This window comes from Desmodus rotundus, chromosome 8 (genome assembly GCF_022682495.2).
Source record: "Desmodus rotundus isolate HL8 chromosome 8, HLdesRot8A.1, whole genome shotgun sequence".
Classification (NCBI taxonomy): Eukaryota; Metazoa; Chordata; class Mammalia; order Chiroptera; family Phyllostomidae; genus Desmodus; species Desmodus rotundus.
The window spans coordinates 126,342,196-126,362,031 of NC_071394.1; the positions used below are offsets into that span (position 1 = coordinate 126,342,196).

The following is a 19,836-nucleotide window of genomic DNA, read 5'->3' on the forward strand; positions in this document are numbered from 1 at the left end:
CTCTCCTGCCAGCATAGATCCCATCAGGGGCTGGGGTCTCCGATGCCCAGAGCCGGGCCCTGCGCTGGGCCCAGGGCCCTCTGAGCTCTCTTTCTCCGCCTCGCCGGGTGCTCCGGAGGGTGGCCCCGGTGCTCAGGCCTCTGCGGACCCGAGGACCAGGCTCGCCTCGGAAGGAAGCCGAGGTGGCCAGTTCTAAAGGGATTATTCGGGCAGCAAGTCTCCAATCATCAGGCCAGACCGCGGAAACCGTGGCACAGACGGCTATCTTGCTTTAGGCGGTCTGTCGTGGTCAGCCACCACAAACGTAAATCCCCAGGACCGTGCCACTGCACGAGAGCCTGTCACTTCCTAAATCCGAAAGGAGTGAAATGTCTGTGGTTCACGGACAGCCTGGAGGACGGGAAGCAAAGAGGTTTATCTGATTTTTTTTACCCCAAAACAAACAAAACAGAGGTCTTTTTGAAACTATTCCTAATCGTCAAAGGATTGTGAAGATATTTACGATAATACTTTTCTTCCTTTAGTTGGCCGTGTGCTCACACTGTGCTTGCGATTCCAGACGGGTAAACTGAAACCCATGGCTCTTCTCAAACGCAGTTCCTGGGACTACTAGACCGTGGTATTTTTGTTTTGTTGTGTTTTGTTTGCAGGGGCAGGGAGGCTGCTATTTTTCTTCTCAACAGGATTTTCCTGACAGGTTTTGTTTTGGAAGGGATTTCATGTATTTGTGGTTTATGTTATTAACAAAGGAGGTGCTATTTGAACGAGAAGATGTCCAAGGAAGCTGGGAGAATCCTAAGGATACATTACTGGACAGTCTAGCTCCCCCCCATGCCTATAGTAAATGTCACCCTGGTGTTGGGAAATGTTTTTAAACGCTTTATTTGATGCTTGATAATTAAGGCACACTATAAAGTAAGTTTAGCAATATTTAGATATAAATGACTAGATGCAGCTCAGATTGGAAAAGTGGGAACGGGGAGATTATGCTGCTTCTGCTCCAAGAGCTACTGAAGTGAGTTGGGCTGAATTTCAAACCATTATTAACATTTTTAAAACTTTCCTTTAAAACCGAAGAGCCTTCAAGGATGAACCAAGAACAAGAGCTAAGAGGAACTAAAGCGCCCGGACCCTCCCCCACCATATTTCCTCTGTTCAGAGGAAAGAGCCAGGGGGAGGTGCAGGGAAAGGAAGGCAAAGGATCTTTCAGCTCAGTGTGGCTGAGACAAAGAAAGCTGACCCCCAAGTCCAGAGAGGACCCAGGCCCGTCCGTGGAGCTGCACTGTCTTGAATTTGCTTGCCTGAAGTTTCTGTCTGCCCCTGAAGCAAGCGAGTGTCAGAGGTCTGGACCCTGTGTCCCAAGCTGACCATAGAGATCGAGGAGACACCGTCCTCGCCAAAGGACCTCTCTACCCACCGTGTCTGCTTTTCAGCGATCCGCCTTGTCATGCAGGCCTTCCCTGGGACGGGGAGACTTTTGATCCGGGAAACTTTCTTAGAAGCCAGTTTATGATGAACACTACTGAGGCCTCGCCATGAACAGATCTTATACATTCAGAATCCACGCCCTCAAACTCAGAGACAAGTGACTCAACAGATAAGCAAACATAAAACACAATTAACTCCCTCCAGAGAAGTATGCACAGTATGCAAGGGAATAAACATGGAGAAAAGCTAACCAGCTCAGACTGCTAATGAGAAGTGTTCAGGGGCCTCGAAAGACCGTGGGGCCGGTGGCGAGGTGTGTGGAGGAGGCAGGTGCGCCGACATGGGGCGGCAGCACGCGTTCTGAGCAGTAGGGGTCAGTGTGAAAGATGACACTACCCTGAATGTCATGCTAAGAAGCTGGCTTTTTACCTACAGGTTCCAGGGAGCCTCTGAAGGAGTTCAAGCAGCAAAGACACAGCTGGGTTTGCTACTCAGACTCCAGTCCCACTGCAAGGGGAATCAAACCAGGGGAGGGGCGCAGTCCAGAGCAGGACTCCGCAAGGGTGGCCCGCAGTCCGGGGCCAGCCTGCAAACTGTCGCAGGTCTGTGACAAGGTAACTATGGAAATGTGAAAGATAAAGTTTCTGTCTTTTGCCTTTAATGATAAAAAATTTATGGCAGTGTGAAAACATGACCCCTCCAAAACATGGTGAAAAAACAGAACCTAGGCATAGTCTCAAAGTACCTCCCCTCCTCCCCCGCCACACGGACATTTCCCGTGGAGAAACTGGCAGTCTCCACCTAACCAAGAACACGGGTCGCAGCCCAGGGACAGGGCACACCAACGTCACATGTGGCCTGACCGGATGCACCGAGGAGGGCGCAGCACTACTTTCGGGGTACTCACGCCAAAACCACATAACCTCCATCTCATCGCGAAAACACATCAGTCAGCCCCAGATTCAGGGGCCTCTCACAAAACGACTGCCCAGTACACTCAAAGCATGTGACGGTCATGAAGGACAAAGACAGAGTGAGGAACTGACCCAGACTGTCTAGCACCTGGACTGGGATGACTCAAGGGAGGCTCAGTGAAGCCTGGTGACGGGTCACCTGCTGCTGTCCTCTCCTTGGGGCACGGCCTCACCGCACGGCTGCTGGGCGCCGAGGAGAGCTCCTACAGAACAAGGTAGGAGCTGCGAGGCCTCTCCTAACGAAGCCTTGGGACAAAAAAGACCACTCCCACTGCGTTCTAAATGGTGACAAGCCCGTCATCAAGGCCACCCAGCCTCAGGTGGAGGAGATCGGGGGTCACCTCCCCAGCAGGGGGTGGAAGGAAAGCACGTGGGCTGGGAGTGAGGTTTGTGAAGGCATCTTGGTAAACAGACTCAGTCTGCCGATGTTGGTCTGCTCCACGCTGAAATGTTAACAGCTGTGTCTTCCTGACAGGTTGAGTGACAAGAGTCGACAACCAGAGAGACCAGTCCATAGGCCACTACAGCCCTCCCAGGGATCATACCTGGCACCTCATCTTCACTTTCTATTGCTGAACAACAACGGCCCACCAACTCAGCAGCTTAAAGCAACAATGCCCATTAACCCATGCAGTGTCCTGAAGGCAGACGTCTGGCTCAGCCTGGCTGGGCCCTGGGCTCGGAGGGTCGGCCATCTGGAGTGAAGGTGTGGCTGGGCTAAGTTCTCACCTGGGGGCTACAGGTGAAAGGAAAATGTTTTCAACCTTGTTCTCGATGTTGACAGAATGCAGTTCCCTGCAGCGGTGGAAGTGATGCCCTCAGTTCCATGCTGGCTGTCAGCTGAGGGTCCCTCTCAGGTCCTAGAGGCCACTCACATTCCTTATCACAAGGGCCCCTCCCTTTGCAAAGGCAGACCCGCAAAGAATCCTTCTCAAGCTTCAGGCCTCTTTGCCTGCCCTGTTTTCGACCTCCAGATGGATGTGAACGGCTCACAGGAGTACTCGGGCCCACCTCTGCCCCCGTATTTTAAGGTCCGCTGGTTTGAGACCTTGACCACGCCCCCCACAACCCTTCACAGCAACACTAAGTTACTGTTTACCTGAATGCCTGGGAGAACGTGTGCCTACACCAGGGGCTGGGAGTCTTAAAGGCCACCTCGGAATTTTGTCCCCCACAAGCCTGAACTTGCCCTCCATTCCAATTCCATCTCCTCCATGCCTCCTTCTTGAAAAATAATTCTTATTTGATTCTTTAAATAAGCTGCTTCTGGCTAACTTGGGTAGAAATCCAAATAGACATGCTGGACTTAAAAAAAAACTTCCAACATGGCTGGTAGGAGATTTAGAGTTTGCATGTGTTCATAAATGAGCACTGGACTAAAAACAAGGCTTTTTCATTTCGTATGACTTACATAATTTGCCAGTCCAGCAGACCAGCAGTCATTTTTAAACAAAAAAATCTCTAACATCAGCTGAATTTCAAATTACTGGTTCAGTGAATCAGCCTCAGAAAGAAATGGTTTCATAATGTTTAGCTATAGCGTGACATCATGTCTAACCCCGAAAGCAACAGTATTTGTGACATCTCTCTTTGAAATGTTTGCCCGTGCCTACAGTGTTTGCTACTCCTCTTGCACAGAATTGCAGAAGTGTTCTCAGTGAAAGTACACGTATAAAAATTATTTTTCACACAGAAAGGAGGAGGGCAGCATTGAGATTTTAGCAGCTTTAGCACAGAGAATGTTTAGATCTGGTCATTTTGCAAAGATTCATAGAATCCGCCTTATGTGCCGGCATTATTCTTCTTCCCTGAAGTTTACACCCCAGGGGGCAAAAAACACAGACAATATAAAAATAACCAAATCCACCCTGGCTGGTGTGGCTCAGTGGATTGAGCGCCAACCTGCGAACCAAAGGGTCACTGGTTCGATTCCCAGTCAGGGTACATGCTTGGGTTGCAGGCCAGGTCCCTGGTGGGGGGTGTATGAGAAGCAACCACACACTGATGTTTCTCTTCCTCCCCTTCTCCTTCCCTTCCTCTCTAAAACTAACTAAATAAAATCTTTAAAAAAATAATTAAACCCAAGTTATAAAGCTGACTGCTTCATCTGCTGAGGTCTCAGAATTAAGTGAGAAAACGAGGCTATTCAGAATGTACCTGCAATACACAAAAATCTCCCATTGCCTAACATAGCATGCAGAACATATGAGTTTCAGTAAGAGAAACCATGGTTAAGTGAAAAGCAAGCGTTTTCCAATAGAAAGGAGATTTTAGATGGCAATGAAAGAAATTGTATTTACATCACCAACTTTGCAAGATGCTTTCCTACCTATTACCTCGATAGACGCCCGGTCCGGGCGTATGATAACGCACATGCTGAATGCAACAAGACCACAGAACATCTCCATCACAGAAGCAAAAAGGCAAGGCTGGAGAGCCGGACTTGAGGATCTCCTACAATGTGCATCTCACGTATAAGACGTCTCCGCCCCCTCCTCCCTCCGGATGCTGCCAGGGGCCTGAAAGTCCCAAGCTGCCCAGGGCTGTGGAACTGCTCCTGCACAGGCACCAACGCTCTTGTTAACCAGCCAAGGGCTTTGGCTCCTCCTTTCCACATTGGCCTGCTGCCTTCTGTCCCACCTGGGTCCTAGGCCCTCACCCCGTCACTCTGAGCCCTGGGCTGACCTTTCTCTAACAATTGTTTGAACCCTGGGCACTGTCTCCAGGACATGATTCTGTACTGGTCTCACAACTCCATGCGCTGAAACTAGAGGCAAGAAACACGTTGATCCTCATGCCAGAACAGGGAGAGGACTAACCAGAGAGAAACGGCATCAGCAAAGCAATGGATTGGCAGGGGCGCCAACCAGAGGCAAGTCCCTAAGAGGACCACTGCTTCACACACGGCTGATGTTTCTCCCCCCCTGCAGGAGCGAGCCCACCACTGAAAAGCAGTGATTGTCTAAGAGATGCTCTTAAATTCTTCTCCACTTAATGAACCTGCTTATTTTCTATGGTCCCTTTTTGTCCTGTCACTCCATGAAATGTGAGACATCTTCGCTGTGGCATCTACTTGACATCAGGCTAAGATTCCTCTCTTTTCTCTCCCATCCATTCAGTAAACATTGACTGAGTGCCTTCATTATGTGCCGCGCACAGAGCTGCGTTAAGAACTACGCCAGGTAATGTAAGTGCTAGGATGGATGTCTACAGAGGGTACAGAAGGAAAGACAGAAATAGCCTCTTCCCTCCGAGGAGCCTAACAAAGGCTGCAGCGTGTGGCCAGTGATGACACAATAGTAAACAGACCACACAGTGACTCGGTGCCGAGCATGTGCTAACTCACTGGGTTCTAACAGAAGAAGAAAAAGAAAAAAACCTCACGAGTTAGATACGATTAACCTTATTCCACAGAGAAGAAAAGGAACATTGAATCTTATCCAAGGTAACAGAGCTCATCAACTTCAGAGTTCGCAACCCTAACAGCTCTAAGCCGCTGTAAGATAACGCACAGAGAGGAAAGGCTCGTGTAGACAGGAACATGAGTTACGTCTGCAAAGAAGAGTGATGGACAGGCCAACAGCAGGACCCTGAGGCATGCCCCCATTTAAAGAGCTAGCAGGAAGAAGACCACCCGGGGGTCTCAGTGTCTACAGGATGTAGGAAGCCAGAGCGTCGATGGGGGTGAAAGGAAAGAGGGTCGAAAGAAACGGCTTAACCCCCTGCTCACCCTCCTTCATGTTCAGGTCTGAGGTTCAGTCCCAATCCCTATACATTATACTTTTATTATATGGAGTGATATTAGTGTCCCCCAGCTCATTCCTAAGACCCATCCATGAGACTACGGTACTAACCGACAAGAATAGAGAGTGACGAGCCACTTAAAACCCCCAGCCCCAGGGCTGCCTTGCTGACCAGGAAAACTGCAGCTGGTTACGGACTGTCGCCAACGCTAAGGCCCGATGAGGACCACCAGCCTGTGCGCAGGGGTGTGCTGAGCAAACGCGGGGGTTTCTCCTGATTACAGAAATTATGAAAAACCATAATGTTATGTGGCTACTTATATAAAATCATTCATAAAGTGTGAATATACAGAAGCATAAAATATCTTTTATTGAGTGCTATGTCCGAAAAGTGGAAAAGCATTAGAAAGAAAATATAATCCCAGCTCTATAAGAAAATCATTAGGAAGTTTCGATGTGTTATTTACTTGTCTTTTTTCTGTTCATATAGGATGTAGGCTGATCTCATCTTTACGATATACAGCTACCACTTCTTGTGCACGTGCTCTGTGTCATTTGGACAGCCACGCCTCATTTAATGTCCAATGACCCTACAAGGTCAAGTCCATTGTACAGAGAGAGACACTGAAGCTTAGTCTGGGGAGGCAAATGCTCAGCGTCACTTCCAAAGCCAGTAATGCATCTGGGACTAGAACTGGAATCCGCCTAATTTAAGAGCCTGTTAGAGATACTGTATCAAGATACGGGGTGGGAGAATACATTCAGATCCTAATACATATATTGGGGTTTATTAAAGACCGTTCCCACGTCACTAATTATTCACTTAAAATGAGTCCTTCCACCTACACAGTTTTCTATCCTACAATGTATGGAACTAGTCCTCTGGAGGGAAGCCTCAGGTTCCACTTTTTATTAGTACTCTTTAGAAAGCAAACACGTCGTGGTCAAGGGATCACTTCCAATGCATTCAAATCCTCACTCAACTGTCCCAGCTCTGTGCTCCTGGAACAGGACGTGGACGCTACGCGCCACTGTCCTCAGATGCTTGTCTCCACCTACTTCACTCAGTGACAGTGACAGTGGGGAGGAAGCGGGCCTGAGCACGAGAGGCGGCCGACTCGGTCTGGTCCCTAAGACACTCTCTTTGAAGACAGAGACTAGCTGCCTTTATTATTATTGTCGTTTTAAATACAGTTTTAATGAACGTTCTTGAACATAAATATTGTGCACATCTTTTACTATTTTCTTCCGATATAGTCACAGAAGCGGAATCAAAGAGCTTTTAAAGTTTAATGCATACTGGCTCCTCACGAAAGATGCACTAATTTACGAAAGTGCACGTCTCACTGGACTCTCGACAGTGGTCTTTAAAAACGGACTGCTCCAGTGACAGATGGGGACGAGACTTAGGGTGGTACGCACACGACAAAGTGTGCAGATGTCGCACTATAAAGCTGCGCACCTGAAATGCATGTAATGTTGTTAACCAATGTGACCCTGATACATTTAATTTAAAAATATTAACTCTACCAGTTTGATCTTTTTCTTACTTTAATGGAACTTTCTTTGATCACTACCAAAGGCGACTCTCTTTCACGTTTATTGTCAGAAATGGCCTTTTCATTCCTTTGCCCGTTTTCCCTTTGGACCTGTCTTATTTTAGAATTTCAGGACACTGAAATGAAGTCTGTGCGCTCTGCAAACAGCTGGGTGAAGCTGTATTTTTGACTCCCAGCAGAAAGAAGGGTACGGGGCGTCTCAGAGGCCTTTGCCTCCCTGAAGAACCACGTCTGCTCCTCTGCCTGGGTTTTTTTCCTACGCCTTTGCTATGGCGAAGACTGCTAAGCGATAACACATGTTTGAGACGGTAATAAAAGCGAGCCTAGGAAGTCACGGAACATTGGAAGCTCAGACCACTGTTTAGTCTGGCAGCTCTCATGCTCTTTAATTACGTGACCAAGGCCCTGTCTGTACAGCAAACGCTGTAATATATTCTGACCAATAACTGCCATCGCAGAAAATCCCAAGACTTGATACGGAAGAGGATTTGGTGTTGAGACGTGAGAAATGAACTGGGAGTCTGTGCTTTCGGCCGTGTGTTACATTCCGTTCTGCTGGGCTCCACTTGCCCCAGAGCTGACTGACAGTGACGGGTGTGTGGAAAATGTTTACAGACAATGCAGGAGTTATTAACAGTAGATAAGCAACAGCAAAAGTTGGCAGCACACATACTTTGCTAATTCTAAAATGGTGAATGTCCCTCATAAGTCACCAAAAGAGAGCTGCAAACACGGCAACAGAACCGCGATGCTAACACTTGCCAAATCTTATGAAGGGATCGATTTTTCCAGACTTGAGGAGGTACACTGATCATACCAAGAGATTCTGTTTATCATTTCCACCGCCAGGACGCCATGAGCTGATGGTGCTGCTGGCTGTAATACCCAATGTTTAAATGCTCAGGAAGCTTGAAATCTTGACCTTCAATTCACACTCGGATAGCCCGGGCTAGACCTCTTGCAGTGAAATAACGATGATGGTACTTGAGCTCTAATATTTCCAAGCAAAATAAAGTGATAATTCTTAGGTAAGAGATAAACTTTTTTTTTTTTTTTTTTTTTTTGCAATTCAGGAATTCAGGAAAAGAGTTAAATGTTGCTCTAAAAGAACTCAAGTTAAAATTTAATTTCTTGGCTAAGGAAGATTTGCTGAAATTGATTACCTCTTAATGAAAACGAGCTACAGGGGCACTGCTCTCTCCACAAGCAATGGTGCGGTACAACCTGCTGTAAAATGAAGGTGCAAGAAAAGGGCAGAGCTCGGGGGGTTAACACACTCCTCCTAACAGTACACTTGGACTGACGCGGCAAACAACTTCCCTTTCTGCTATCGACCCAATAAGAAGCCAGATTCACAGGCCATAGTGCCTTTTAAGAAAATCCCTGTCAGGTACAATGGAGATTTATTTGACCAGGCTCTTCCTTATTTAAAGGGAACAATAAATTCTCCATTGTTCTATGACTGAGCTTTTGAAGACTTCTTTATCCACTAAGAATCCCATAAGAATAAACACAGTAAAACAATAAATGTTTCGCTTGACATAGGATGCTTTAATGTGCCAATAGTTATTACTTAGTACTCTAAACTCTTAATGCTAAATTAAGATGAGTACCATTCAAAGAACATAATGCTGAAGAATCCAATAATTAAGTGAAAATTATAACAAATGGTTCATGGTTACTTTTACAGTACTAGAAATCGGTTTGAACCCTGGCTGGTGTGGCTCAGTGGATTGAGTGCCAGCCTGGGAACCAAAAGGTCACCAGTTCAATTCCCAGTCAGGGCACATGCCTGGGTTGCAGGCCAAGTCCCCAGTCCATGGGGGGTGGGGGGGGCGCACATGAGAGGCAACCACACATTGATGCTTCTCACCCTCTATTTCTCCCTCCCTCCCCATCTCTAAAAATAAATAAATAATATCTTTAAAAAAAAAGAAATCTATTTGCCCATAACATTAAAGGTCTTGACATATACTTCATCTTGCCTACAAACCACTACTACCAAGTCACTGGGGAAAATGACATAGGTTAATAAGCTACCATTTTAGGCACTTTCCAAAATTAGGATGGTGACACATATCCTGTTAAAGTGATCATCTATAAGTACTATAGGTTTAATAAAATATTCAATACAATGTTCGGCAATAATTGACATTTTAAAAGGATATGTGTTAGTTGTTTCTCTTTCAAGAATTTGCCATTTTAAAGCATCAAAAATTCCACAGGATGCAAACTCCAGTAAGGGATAAAAATAAGACAAGATCCAAAACAGCACAAACGACAGGTATTATAAACCATAAAACATGAAAAATTACCACTTTGGTAACTCAACTGCTAGAGTTTTAGAACCTCATCATCTTTAACATTTTCAGAACAGCTAAAATTCATCTCACGGATGAGCAACAGGGAAGGGAGGCGTGAAGCGAGCGTACCTGGTGAACGCTGGGCTGTGCTCGGTCATGGCCACCAGCAGTTTCAGAGCGTACGCTGGCACCGGGTCAGGCTCCGTGAGGATGGGCTCGAACCTGGAACGGCAGAGTGATTGGGAGACACTCAGACACTGAGATAAATGGGTGAGCTACACGGTGCACACTTGCCATAGTGGAGAGGACAGTGACGACCTCCCAGGATTCTTGGGACAATTCGATGAGACAATCTATATAAAGCAATGAGTATTGAGCTGCACAAACCGTAGGAAATCTTAACATTAGGCATTTACGCCAGGGGTCCCCAAGACCACCCTCACGTTCATAGGTTTGCTAGAGGACTCACAAGACTCACATATGGTCACAGTCATGGTGAAGATTTAGCTCAGTATCCCCCTATCCAAAACGGACATATTCCCCACGCACCCTCAGATGCCTGAAACCACAAATAGTACTGAACCCTAGATACAGATTTTTTTTTCTATACAGAGATAAATACAGTTTACAGCTTCTCTTTGGCATGTCCGAATCGCCAGCATCACTACTCTTGCTCTTTGGGGCCATTATTAGTAAAATAAGGGTGACTTGAACAGAAGCCCTGTGACACAGTGACAGTCAATCTGAAAACCCAGATGGCTGCTAAGTGACTCAGAGGCCGACAGCAGGACAGAGTGGATACGCTGGACAAAGGGTGACTCGCATCCTGGCGGGGCAGCACGAGATTTCATCACGCAGCCAGAATGGCACGCAACTTAAAACCTATGAACCGTTTATCCCTGGAATTTTCCTTGTAGTATTGTTAGACCATGGTTGACCACGGGGAACTGAAAGTGTGGAAAGTGAAACCACAGAGAGGAGGGGGCAACTGTAGAGCAACACAGCAAAGGCCCCGGATCAATCAGAAGGGAGAAGGCGCAGGTGGGCCTGGGGGATTCTGAGCACAGAGCTGCTCAGGCTCCCCACCTCCCACGCAGGGTGGCCCAGAGCTCTCTCTCCCCCAGCCACAAAAATGCAGCACATGCGGATGCAGTTTCTGCCCACGGAAGCCCATCAGAATCCCAAGTGACCAAGGTGTTCACTGTCTAATGAGTATCAAAACCCCAGGCTCCCTGAAGGAAAGCGGGTATCCAGTGTAAACCACACTGTCCGTACCAACAGTCCAGGCACCATCAACGCCCTCGGCAGGTAAAGGTTATGTGAGAGCCCTCCAAGAGCCAGGCTCTCACGTGCCAGCCAAGGGCCGTCCTTGCAAGCAGGCCTTTTGAAGGATAGCGGTCTTGAGCCTGTTATGTTAACTTTTCTCCATAGTGTTCTTCTAATTGAAACCTAAAAATCTGAAATGAAAGTTATTACCAGAGAAAATAAAACTCAAAAGGCCTTTACCAAAAGTTCCCACAAAAAAAGTTCAGCCTGTGCTCACATGGTATTTGCTAGGCAGAGGCTGGTTTACATACTGTGTTGACCTATTAGGTTAAGCTATCCAGTATAGAGCACCATGCTGATGCTTGATTGGGTGGGTGGGTGGCTGGATGGGTGGATGGGTGGGTGGGTGGGTGGATGGGTGGGTGGGTGGATGGATGGGTGGATGGGTAGATGGATGGCTGGGTGGATGGATGGATGGGTGGGTGGGTGGATGGATGGGTGGGTGGGTGGATGGATAGTGAGTGGATGGATGGGTGGATGGATGGACAGTGGGTGGATGGATGGGTGGGTGGGTGGATGGATGGTGGGTGGATGGATGGGTGGGTGGGTGGATGGGTGGGTGGATGGATGGGTGGATGGATGGTGGGTGGATGGATGGATGATGGATGGATGGATGGGTGGGTGGATGGATGGACAGTGGGTGGATGGATGGGTGGGTGGGTGGATGGATGGGTGGGTGGGTGGATGGGTGGGTGGATGGATGGGTGGATGGATGGTGGGTGGATGGATGAATGGTGGGTGGATGGATGGGTGGCTGGATGGATGGGTGCATAAATGGGTGGATGGATGGATGGATAAATAGGTGGATGGATGGACAGACAGACAGATGAAAAAACTAACTAACCAATCAACGTTATGACTTAACTATTTGGAAAAACCAACAACTAAAGGGGGAGCTAACTATCCCCAGAAAATCCAAAAAGTGTGTTTAAAAATCCACTACATGAAGCAGATGCTTCTCATCTAGAGAACAGGCTCCAGGCTCTTACTCAGGGCCTATTTACTCTCGTTTTGAAAATCATGCTATAACAAGCCGAATTATCCAGTCTCTGAGCCCACAGCCATTAAAGAGGAGCCAAGAAAAGGGAGGGGAGGGACTGCTACAGATAGGCAACCTGAGAATTACAAGTGGGACTTAAAAGCACAGGAAAAACAAAAGAAAGCAAACCCACGAATTCCAAACAGAGCGCAGTCTGGGGAGCACTTAGCGTAGAGGAAGAAGCTGCTCTTACCGCAACGGGACCAGAGGGCCCATTAAACACCATAATGTTCAAAATGTGGGTAGTGAGTCAAGAAAATGTTAAACTGTGGTGCTGTGTTTAAGGAGGCGGGAAGTACTATATTTTAGGAAGTCTTCTTATAAAACATTCTTAAATTATAGCAGTTAAAACATTTGCCCACGTATGATAAAAGACAAAATGCCAAATCATTCATAACAAAATCATAAATAAAATGTTAATAAATCAAAGAGAACAGTATATTTAAGTAAATAGCACAACCAAGCATAAGTAGTTTTAGAAATGAAAAAATCTCAAATTTAGGAGAACAATGCATTTTATCATGTGAACAAAATAAAACTCAAGGAAACATCTATACAAGTGATAAAAATGTATTCATAAAATTTAACATCCAATTTAAACAATTTTTTTAAAAGGAACAACTCTTTACATACTAGAGAGAAATCATTATTCTTTTCTCTAATAGTCTTATAAAATAAAAAGTTCTTATCATCGTAAGTCAGTGGTACCAAAGACTATTTTCCAGTTCGATGATTTGCTACAAGAACTCGTAGAACTCAGAAAAGCCGTTATACTCCCAATTATGGCTAATTACAGTGAAAGGATACCAATTACAGTCAGCAACAATGAAAGGCACATAGGGTGGCCCTGGCTGGTGTGGGTCAGTGGATTGAGTGCCGGCCTGCAAACCAAAGGGTCGCTGGTTCGATTCCCAGTCAGGGGATATGCCTGGGTTGTTGGCAAGGTCCCCAGGTCGGGGGCCGGGGGGGGCACGTGAGAGGCAACCAATTGACGTTTCTCTCTCTTTCTGCCTCCCTTCCCCTCTAGCTAAAAATAAATAAATAAAATCTTTCTTTTTAAAGGTGCATATGGTGGAGCCCAGGAGGGGACAGGCACAAGCTTCCAGCTGTCCCCTCGAAGTGAAGTTGTGTGGACAGGGCTCACACCTCCCAATAACCAGGTGTGGCATATATGCAGACCGCCGCCAGCCAGGGCAGCCCCCTAGAGCCCTGGCGCCCAGGGTTTCATTAGGGGTCAGTCACAGAGGCAGGGGGTGCCTGTGTGGCTCACCCCAGTTACTCGGTCTCCAGCCCCTCTAGAGGTCCAGCTGATATGGTGCACCCTGAGGCCCTGACTGTAATTCACATAGTTAATGTAAATTACGTGGCATGATTCAGGCCCCGTGTGTACACTGAGACCCTCTCAGTAGGCAGGGTACTCCCAAGGCTCCAAAGTTACCTTCCAGAAGGTGGTCAAGGGCCAATTTCTTTGTAACGTACGGGATTTGAACACTGCGCACCTCTATATTAATCCTTCGGGACACAGATCCTTAGTAGAAAAACTGAACACTGCTGCGTTTGAAGTGCAGCATTAATAAAAGACAAGAGAAGAATGAGCTTTTCTACGGCTTACCAATGTTTTGAAACAGTAAGGCAGAGAATTTCCACTGAAATGAGGGTGAGAAACTTCTGATGAGTCACTCGCATGCCCCAGATACCCAGCTCCTAGCCCCACTCCCGGATTCGCTAAATCACGGAGGAAAAGACCACAAGCCCAGGGACTTTAAAAAGCTTCCCATGTGATCTCCTTACATGCCTGTGTGGAAAATACTAAATAAAATGCAGACAACTTCTGAGACACATACTAGAGAAAATCTCAATAGCATAAAACAAAATATTTTAAAACAAGTTTCACTTTTTTAACTGAATCTACTAGACTACAAGTATGTAGAATCTGCATTTAAAAAGCGAACACTAATGAAACGTCACTGACCCAAATACAAATGTCTTGAGGTTGTCTGAGGTTATCTAACCTTGAAACAGGAGGGAAGAATGAAGCTTATACCAGCCTGTGCATGAGAATTTGTTGCAAAGACTATTCGTATGTTTTTCTCCCCTTGGGGGGAAAAATGTATAAAATTCATAATGGACATATTTAGAATACAAACATTGAATATTTTGAATGTATTTTAGTTCAAAGGTAGGTTTGTAATAGTCGGCAAGAACTTGCCAAAAGAACGCTGTGATTTAGTAAGCTTGTCTCCCAAAGACAGATAAAGCAGCTGGACTGATGGCAATTGGGTCTCGCACTGTTCTAAATGCCACTTGGCAGAACGGAAAAAAAAAAAAACCCCAATGATAAGCCCGGGGCCCTGAAATGGCTTTGAAGGAGGGCGACCAGTGAGCAGCTGGCCCGTGCTGATGGGCAGGGACTGGAGAGGGGCGCTCCAAGTGCCCCGAGCCTGGCCACAGACTGGGGTCACTACCAAGTCAAGAGTACGCCGTCCAGATAGCGCTCCAAGACCCGATTCGTCTTCCTCCAGGATCCTCCCCAAATAAGGGGCCTCTGCTAGGTCCCAGTTGGCTGGAAGCCAGGCAGGAAAAGCCATGCATCCTAAGTTCACATCTCTCCCAAAGGAAAGAAAACATCAAAAATCCCATTCAGGGGCCCAAGGGATGGAGTCTTCCCTGTCTTGTTAAGCACCAGCAGGAACCAGGGCCCAGCCAGGTAAAGCTGGCAGAAAATTGAAATGACTACCTAAATATCTCCGAATTATTGAGAGGCTACATTCTAGGGATGTGACCAAAGAATTGGCCAAGTGCAAAGAAGTGCCTATTTTGTTGGGGGGAAGGGGAGGCACCATATCACAAGGAGGTCCGCTCTGCTGGCATCAAGCCACACCCTGACATTACACATCTCCAAGGGGGGGGTATCTGAGAATTTGGGGGAAAAGAGTATTTCAGAATATCCAAGAAACTTTAGGAGAAATAAAAGGAGGAAGAGTCTAAATAAAAAGCTAAAGTACTTTATAAAACCACGATTATTATTACATATAGGGAAGGATCAAAAATATGCACACAAGCCCTAGCTGCTGTGGCTCAGTGGACTGAGCACCAGCCTGCGAACCAAAGGTCACCAGTTCGATTCCCAGTCAGGGCACATGCCTGAGTTGCGGGCCAGGCCGGGGCGCTTGAGAGGCAACCACACATTCATGTTTTTCTCGCTCTCTTTCTCCCTCCCCTCCCTGAAAATAAATGAGTAAATAAAATCTTTTAAAAAAGAATATACATGTAAGTTAAAAGGAAAGAAAGGTGACAACAATGGACAAGAAAATAATAGAGAGGGAGTTAGAATGGTCAGCTCATATCTTATAAACATGTATTGTCAATAAATTAAAAATCTAAGTAAAAATCTTCAACATTAGAATACTAAAATGTGTAAATAGTCACATAATCTTGGATGAGAAGGCCTCTAGAGCATGACAATGAAAGAGAAATAAATAAAAAATATTTTTATAAAACATTATTCCAAAGACCTAGAGTACTAAAATGATCTTGACCAAAGATGGAAGAATATGTAACCATATCTAACTAAATTATTCAAATCAAGGGGGGAAAATTACTGCACCTAAATGCACTGATTTAAGGTATACACTCAAAACATTAAAAAAATCAAGTAAAAGGAAAAAAACAGAACATTACAACACTTCTTTCTGGTGCAAAAATATTTGTGACTTAAACTTTATCTGCAAAAAAAATTTTCTAAGGAAAGGCTAAAAATGAAGTACTCCTTTCTGTTCTGATCGCTGTCAAAGATGGCCAAGCTCATGCCTATGTTAACACAGAATGCACGTCGCTAATGCGATACAGATCCACCTGATGGGCCCTTGAACCACCGGCACAGAAACCACACGCGTGACTTTGGCCAGACATTACTCCAAAGACAGGTAAACAACTCTACAGCTGTGTTGCCATCTAAAGGGTAAGACATTCTAATTGGTAGGGAAAATAATTCTCAGATTCTGCAAAACAGAGCCTTAACAATTTATGAAGTCAGTATGGCCCCGGTAATTATACAGGTCCCAAGAGAATAATAAAAGGGAAAGACAGTACTCATTTTCCCCAAGAGGAAAATGCTGAATGCCATATTGTCATAAAAAATATTATTAGCACATTTGTATCGGCATGATCTCTTTTCAGTACAATACCCTGCCCTGGCCGCGTAGCTCAGCTGGTTAGAGCATCATCCCAATATGCCGAAATCATGGATTTGACCCCCAGTCAGAACACACACAAGAAGCAACCAATGAGTGAAAAGTGGAACAACAAATCAATGTTTCTCTTTCTCTCTCTCTCTCAAAATCAGTTAACAAAAAATTTAAGAAAAATACAATACACTCAAAGCTAAAAGAAAATATGAAAACTAAAATCCTTGTAGGCAAGTGGTTCCAGTCTACGGAAGGCAGACTGCATAGCCAATTTTTCCCATGGCGGCTACCTGGCTTTCAGCCTTCCAAGGAAAGAAAGGAGGGAAGGAGGAGGACAGGCAGGGTTTCCTATGTCACATGCGTAATCACACAACGTAGTACACTTGTACACAGATTAACATGGCCTCTTCCCCCAGAATAATAGTGGCGTGTTTCCCAGTGGAGCACCTAATCCCATTGACAGCTAAATACTGGAAGAGAAATGCCCTCACCTTATGTAACGAATCTCAAAAAAAATGTTCCAATAGTCAGCAAAAGACTACTTTCAATACTAAGATCTCACCGATAATGACTTTGATATTAAACTTCTGAGAGGTGCCAATTTTCAATTAATAAGGTCACTCTGGGCTTAAGTTCTATTAAGTAGTCCCTCTTCTCTCCTGCATGAACTTTTAAAATTCAATCCTGTCTCTCTACTGGAAAAGAAGTCATGGTAATTTTCTGAGTATGTGTGGTTATCCTTCTTCCCAGAAAACAAACTTTTTCTCATTCATCATGCAGATAACTCAATTATGTTACCAGCGTTCACCCACATCAAAGAAAGGGGGAGAAATTGAAAGAGTAAGGGGGGAGGGAGGAAGTGAGGGCACACGTACCAAGTGAATGGCAGGACCAAGGTCTGAACACAAATAGAACTAACCACAGGACCCAGGCTACCAATGACCAACATCACCAACTTCAGTAAGCAGAGCGTTTCCTCAAGCTGGTGGCAGGAGAGAGAGAGAAACTGCAAATATGGTGGCGGGGGAGGGGGTGGCAAACTCTTGGTGACTTGAAGATGGAGGGGACACTAAAGGAACGTAAGACAGCACAGAACAAGGACTTCTGTTCTACAGCTAAGTGCTGGTTGGCTAATGGTCTCCAAAACAACATGTCTAAGCCCTAACGCCCAGGACCTGTGAATGTGACCTAACCTGGGGATGTAGTTAAGGACCTCGAGATAAGACCATCCTGAATTTAGGGCGGCCTTAAATATAATGACAGATGTCCTCGTCAGAGAAAGGCACGGGCAAACCTGCGGCAGACACACCGAGGAGAAGGCCAAGTGAAGACAGAGGCAGAGTCTGCAGCGCTGCTGCCATAACCCAGGGCTGGGGCGGCCACCAGAGGAGGCGCGCAGAAGCCTGGGCTCTGCGTTAGAGGCTCAGAAGAAACCAGCGCTGCTGACACTTGGATTTCAGGTGTCAGGCCTCCTGAACCGGGAAAGAGTAGATCTCTGCAGTTTTAAGCCAGTGGGTTCGTGGTCATTCGTTACAGCAGCCCTCAGAAACTAATACAAGTTGTAAGAAACCATTCTGCCCGCAGCCTGCAGTGGCTGGGAAGCAGACTGCTCCCAGAGTCTTCAGACGAGGGCTCATCCTGGCAGAGAGACACCTGATTCCGACGGCATGAGCTCCTGAGAAAACAGCCAAGTCGCACTGGATTTCTGTAGGCTTCTCACCTACGGAGCAAGACCTAGTAAACAGATGCTCATCTAAGCCACTGAGTATATTAACATTAGTTAATGCTTAGAAGCCAAACTCCAAAATTTGAGGGTGAGCAGCCTTTTCTTGTCCTTGGCATTAATGGAAATGCCCTTGAGTAGTATTTCAAAACTCTGACCAAAGGAACACTGGAGTTCTGGGAGATATTAACAGATAGGCCACGGGAAATGGTATCCTAAGGGTCACATAATTTTGAGAAACCCTGAGCGTTAGGAATTTAGAGGAGTGAACTGTGAAACTCAAAAGCAAAGGGACAGTCAGCACGCAGAATGCTCAGGAGGAGCCTGTGCTCCGCGGCAGGTTTACGAGCATCGGGCAGGCCCACAGTGTGAGACGGATGGCCTCAATATTTATTTAATTTATATTTAAGTAAACATTTTTACTAGCATGACTTACAAATTACTTCGGTTAAAAAAATGATTAACTTCTGAAATATCTGGCTCTACCCAACGGCACACTCCATAAAGGCAGAGGCTGAGCCTATCTTGGCCGTTACTATGTTCCCGTTAACGAGAAATATGCCGATGAAATAAGACGCCATCAGTTAGTGTCGGTGAGCAAATGGGCCGATGAAGGGAGAGAATATTCCCTTCCCAGCTTCCTTCCCGTAACTCTCACTTGCAGAGACCTGCCGGAAAGAAGAGGGTCTGTTTACTGCCCACCACTCTGCCTCCTCCACACCCTGGTCTTCCCCATTCTTGCCTGGGGCACCCTCTCCTTTTCTCCCCGGTCATACCCAGGTCTCAAAGTCTCACCCCAACACCGTCTCCCTGTAAGTGATATTAAAATCCTCTACATACAAAGGGCACTAACCAAATACTTGTAAGTAAAGTTCATCTCTTTAGAAAGTAAAGCATGTACACTGAGAAACAGTAATGGGCCTTTGACATTAATCCATCATTTATAAAGTCAGTCATTTATGATATTTATGATATTTACGATAGATATGGTAATGGTGAGTTTTATGTGTCCCCTTGACTGGGGCACAGGATACCCAGTCATTTGCTTGTACACTGTTCTGGGTGTGTCACAAGGGTGTTTCCAGATGAGGTCAGTGTTTGAGTCAGTGGACTCAGCCAAGCAGATCGCTCTCCCTGATGTGGGCAGTCTGCATCAATTAAATTGAAGACATAAATAGAACAGAAAGGCTGAGTGAGAGGGAGCTCCTCCTGCTCCGGCTGCCTTCAGCTGGGACATTGGTCTTTTGCTGCCTTTGGACCTGAATTGAAATGTCAGCCTTTCTGGGGGGCCCAGCCTGTCAGTTTTCCAACCACTACTTAACACCATCGGCTCTCCTGAGTCTCCTGCCTGCCGACTGCAGATCCTAGGACTTCTCAGCCTCCCGAAATACATGAGCCAAGTCCTTCCCATAAATCTCTCTCTCCCTCTCCCTCTCCCCCTCTCTCTCTTTCTCTCTCCCTTTCTCTCTCTTACTCTCTCTCTCTCTCTCTGTATATATATATGCATCCTATTTGTTCTGTTTCTCTGAGAACCATAACTAATATTTATCTTAA

General features: G+C 46.1%; 1 protein-coding gene across 4 annotated transcripts in view; it reads right to left on the reverse strand.

The window, feature by feature from the left end:
* ULK4 (unc-51 like kinase 4) overlaps nt 1-19,836 on the reverse strand; it is a 303,339-nt gene that overhangs the window by 168,290 nt on the left and 115,213 nt on the right. For all 4 annotated transcript variants that reach the window (XM_053929211.2, XM_024565949.4, XM_053929210.2 and 1 more), the window contains one exon: nt 10,137-10,229. In XM_053929211.2, coding sequence (XP_053785186.1) covers nt 10,137-10,229 — 93 coding nt within the window. The remainder of the gene's footprint in view (nt 1-10,136; nt 10,230-19,836) is intronic.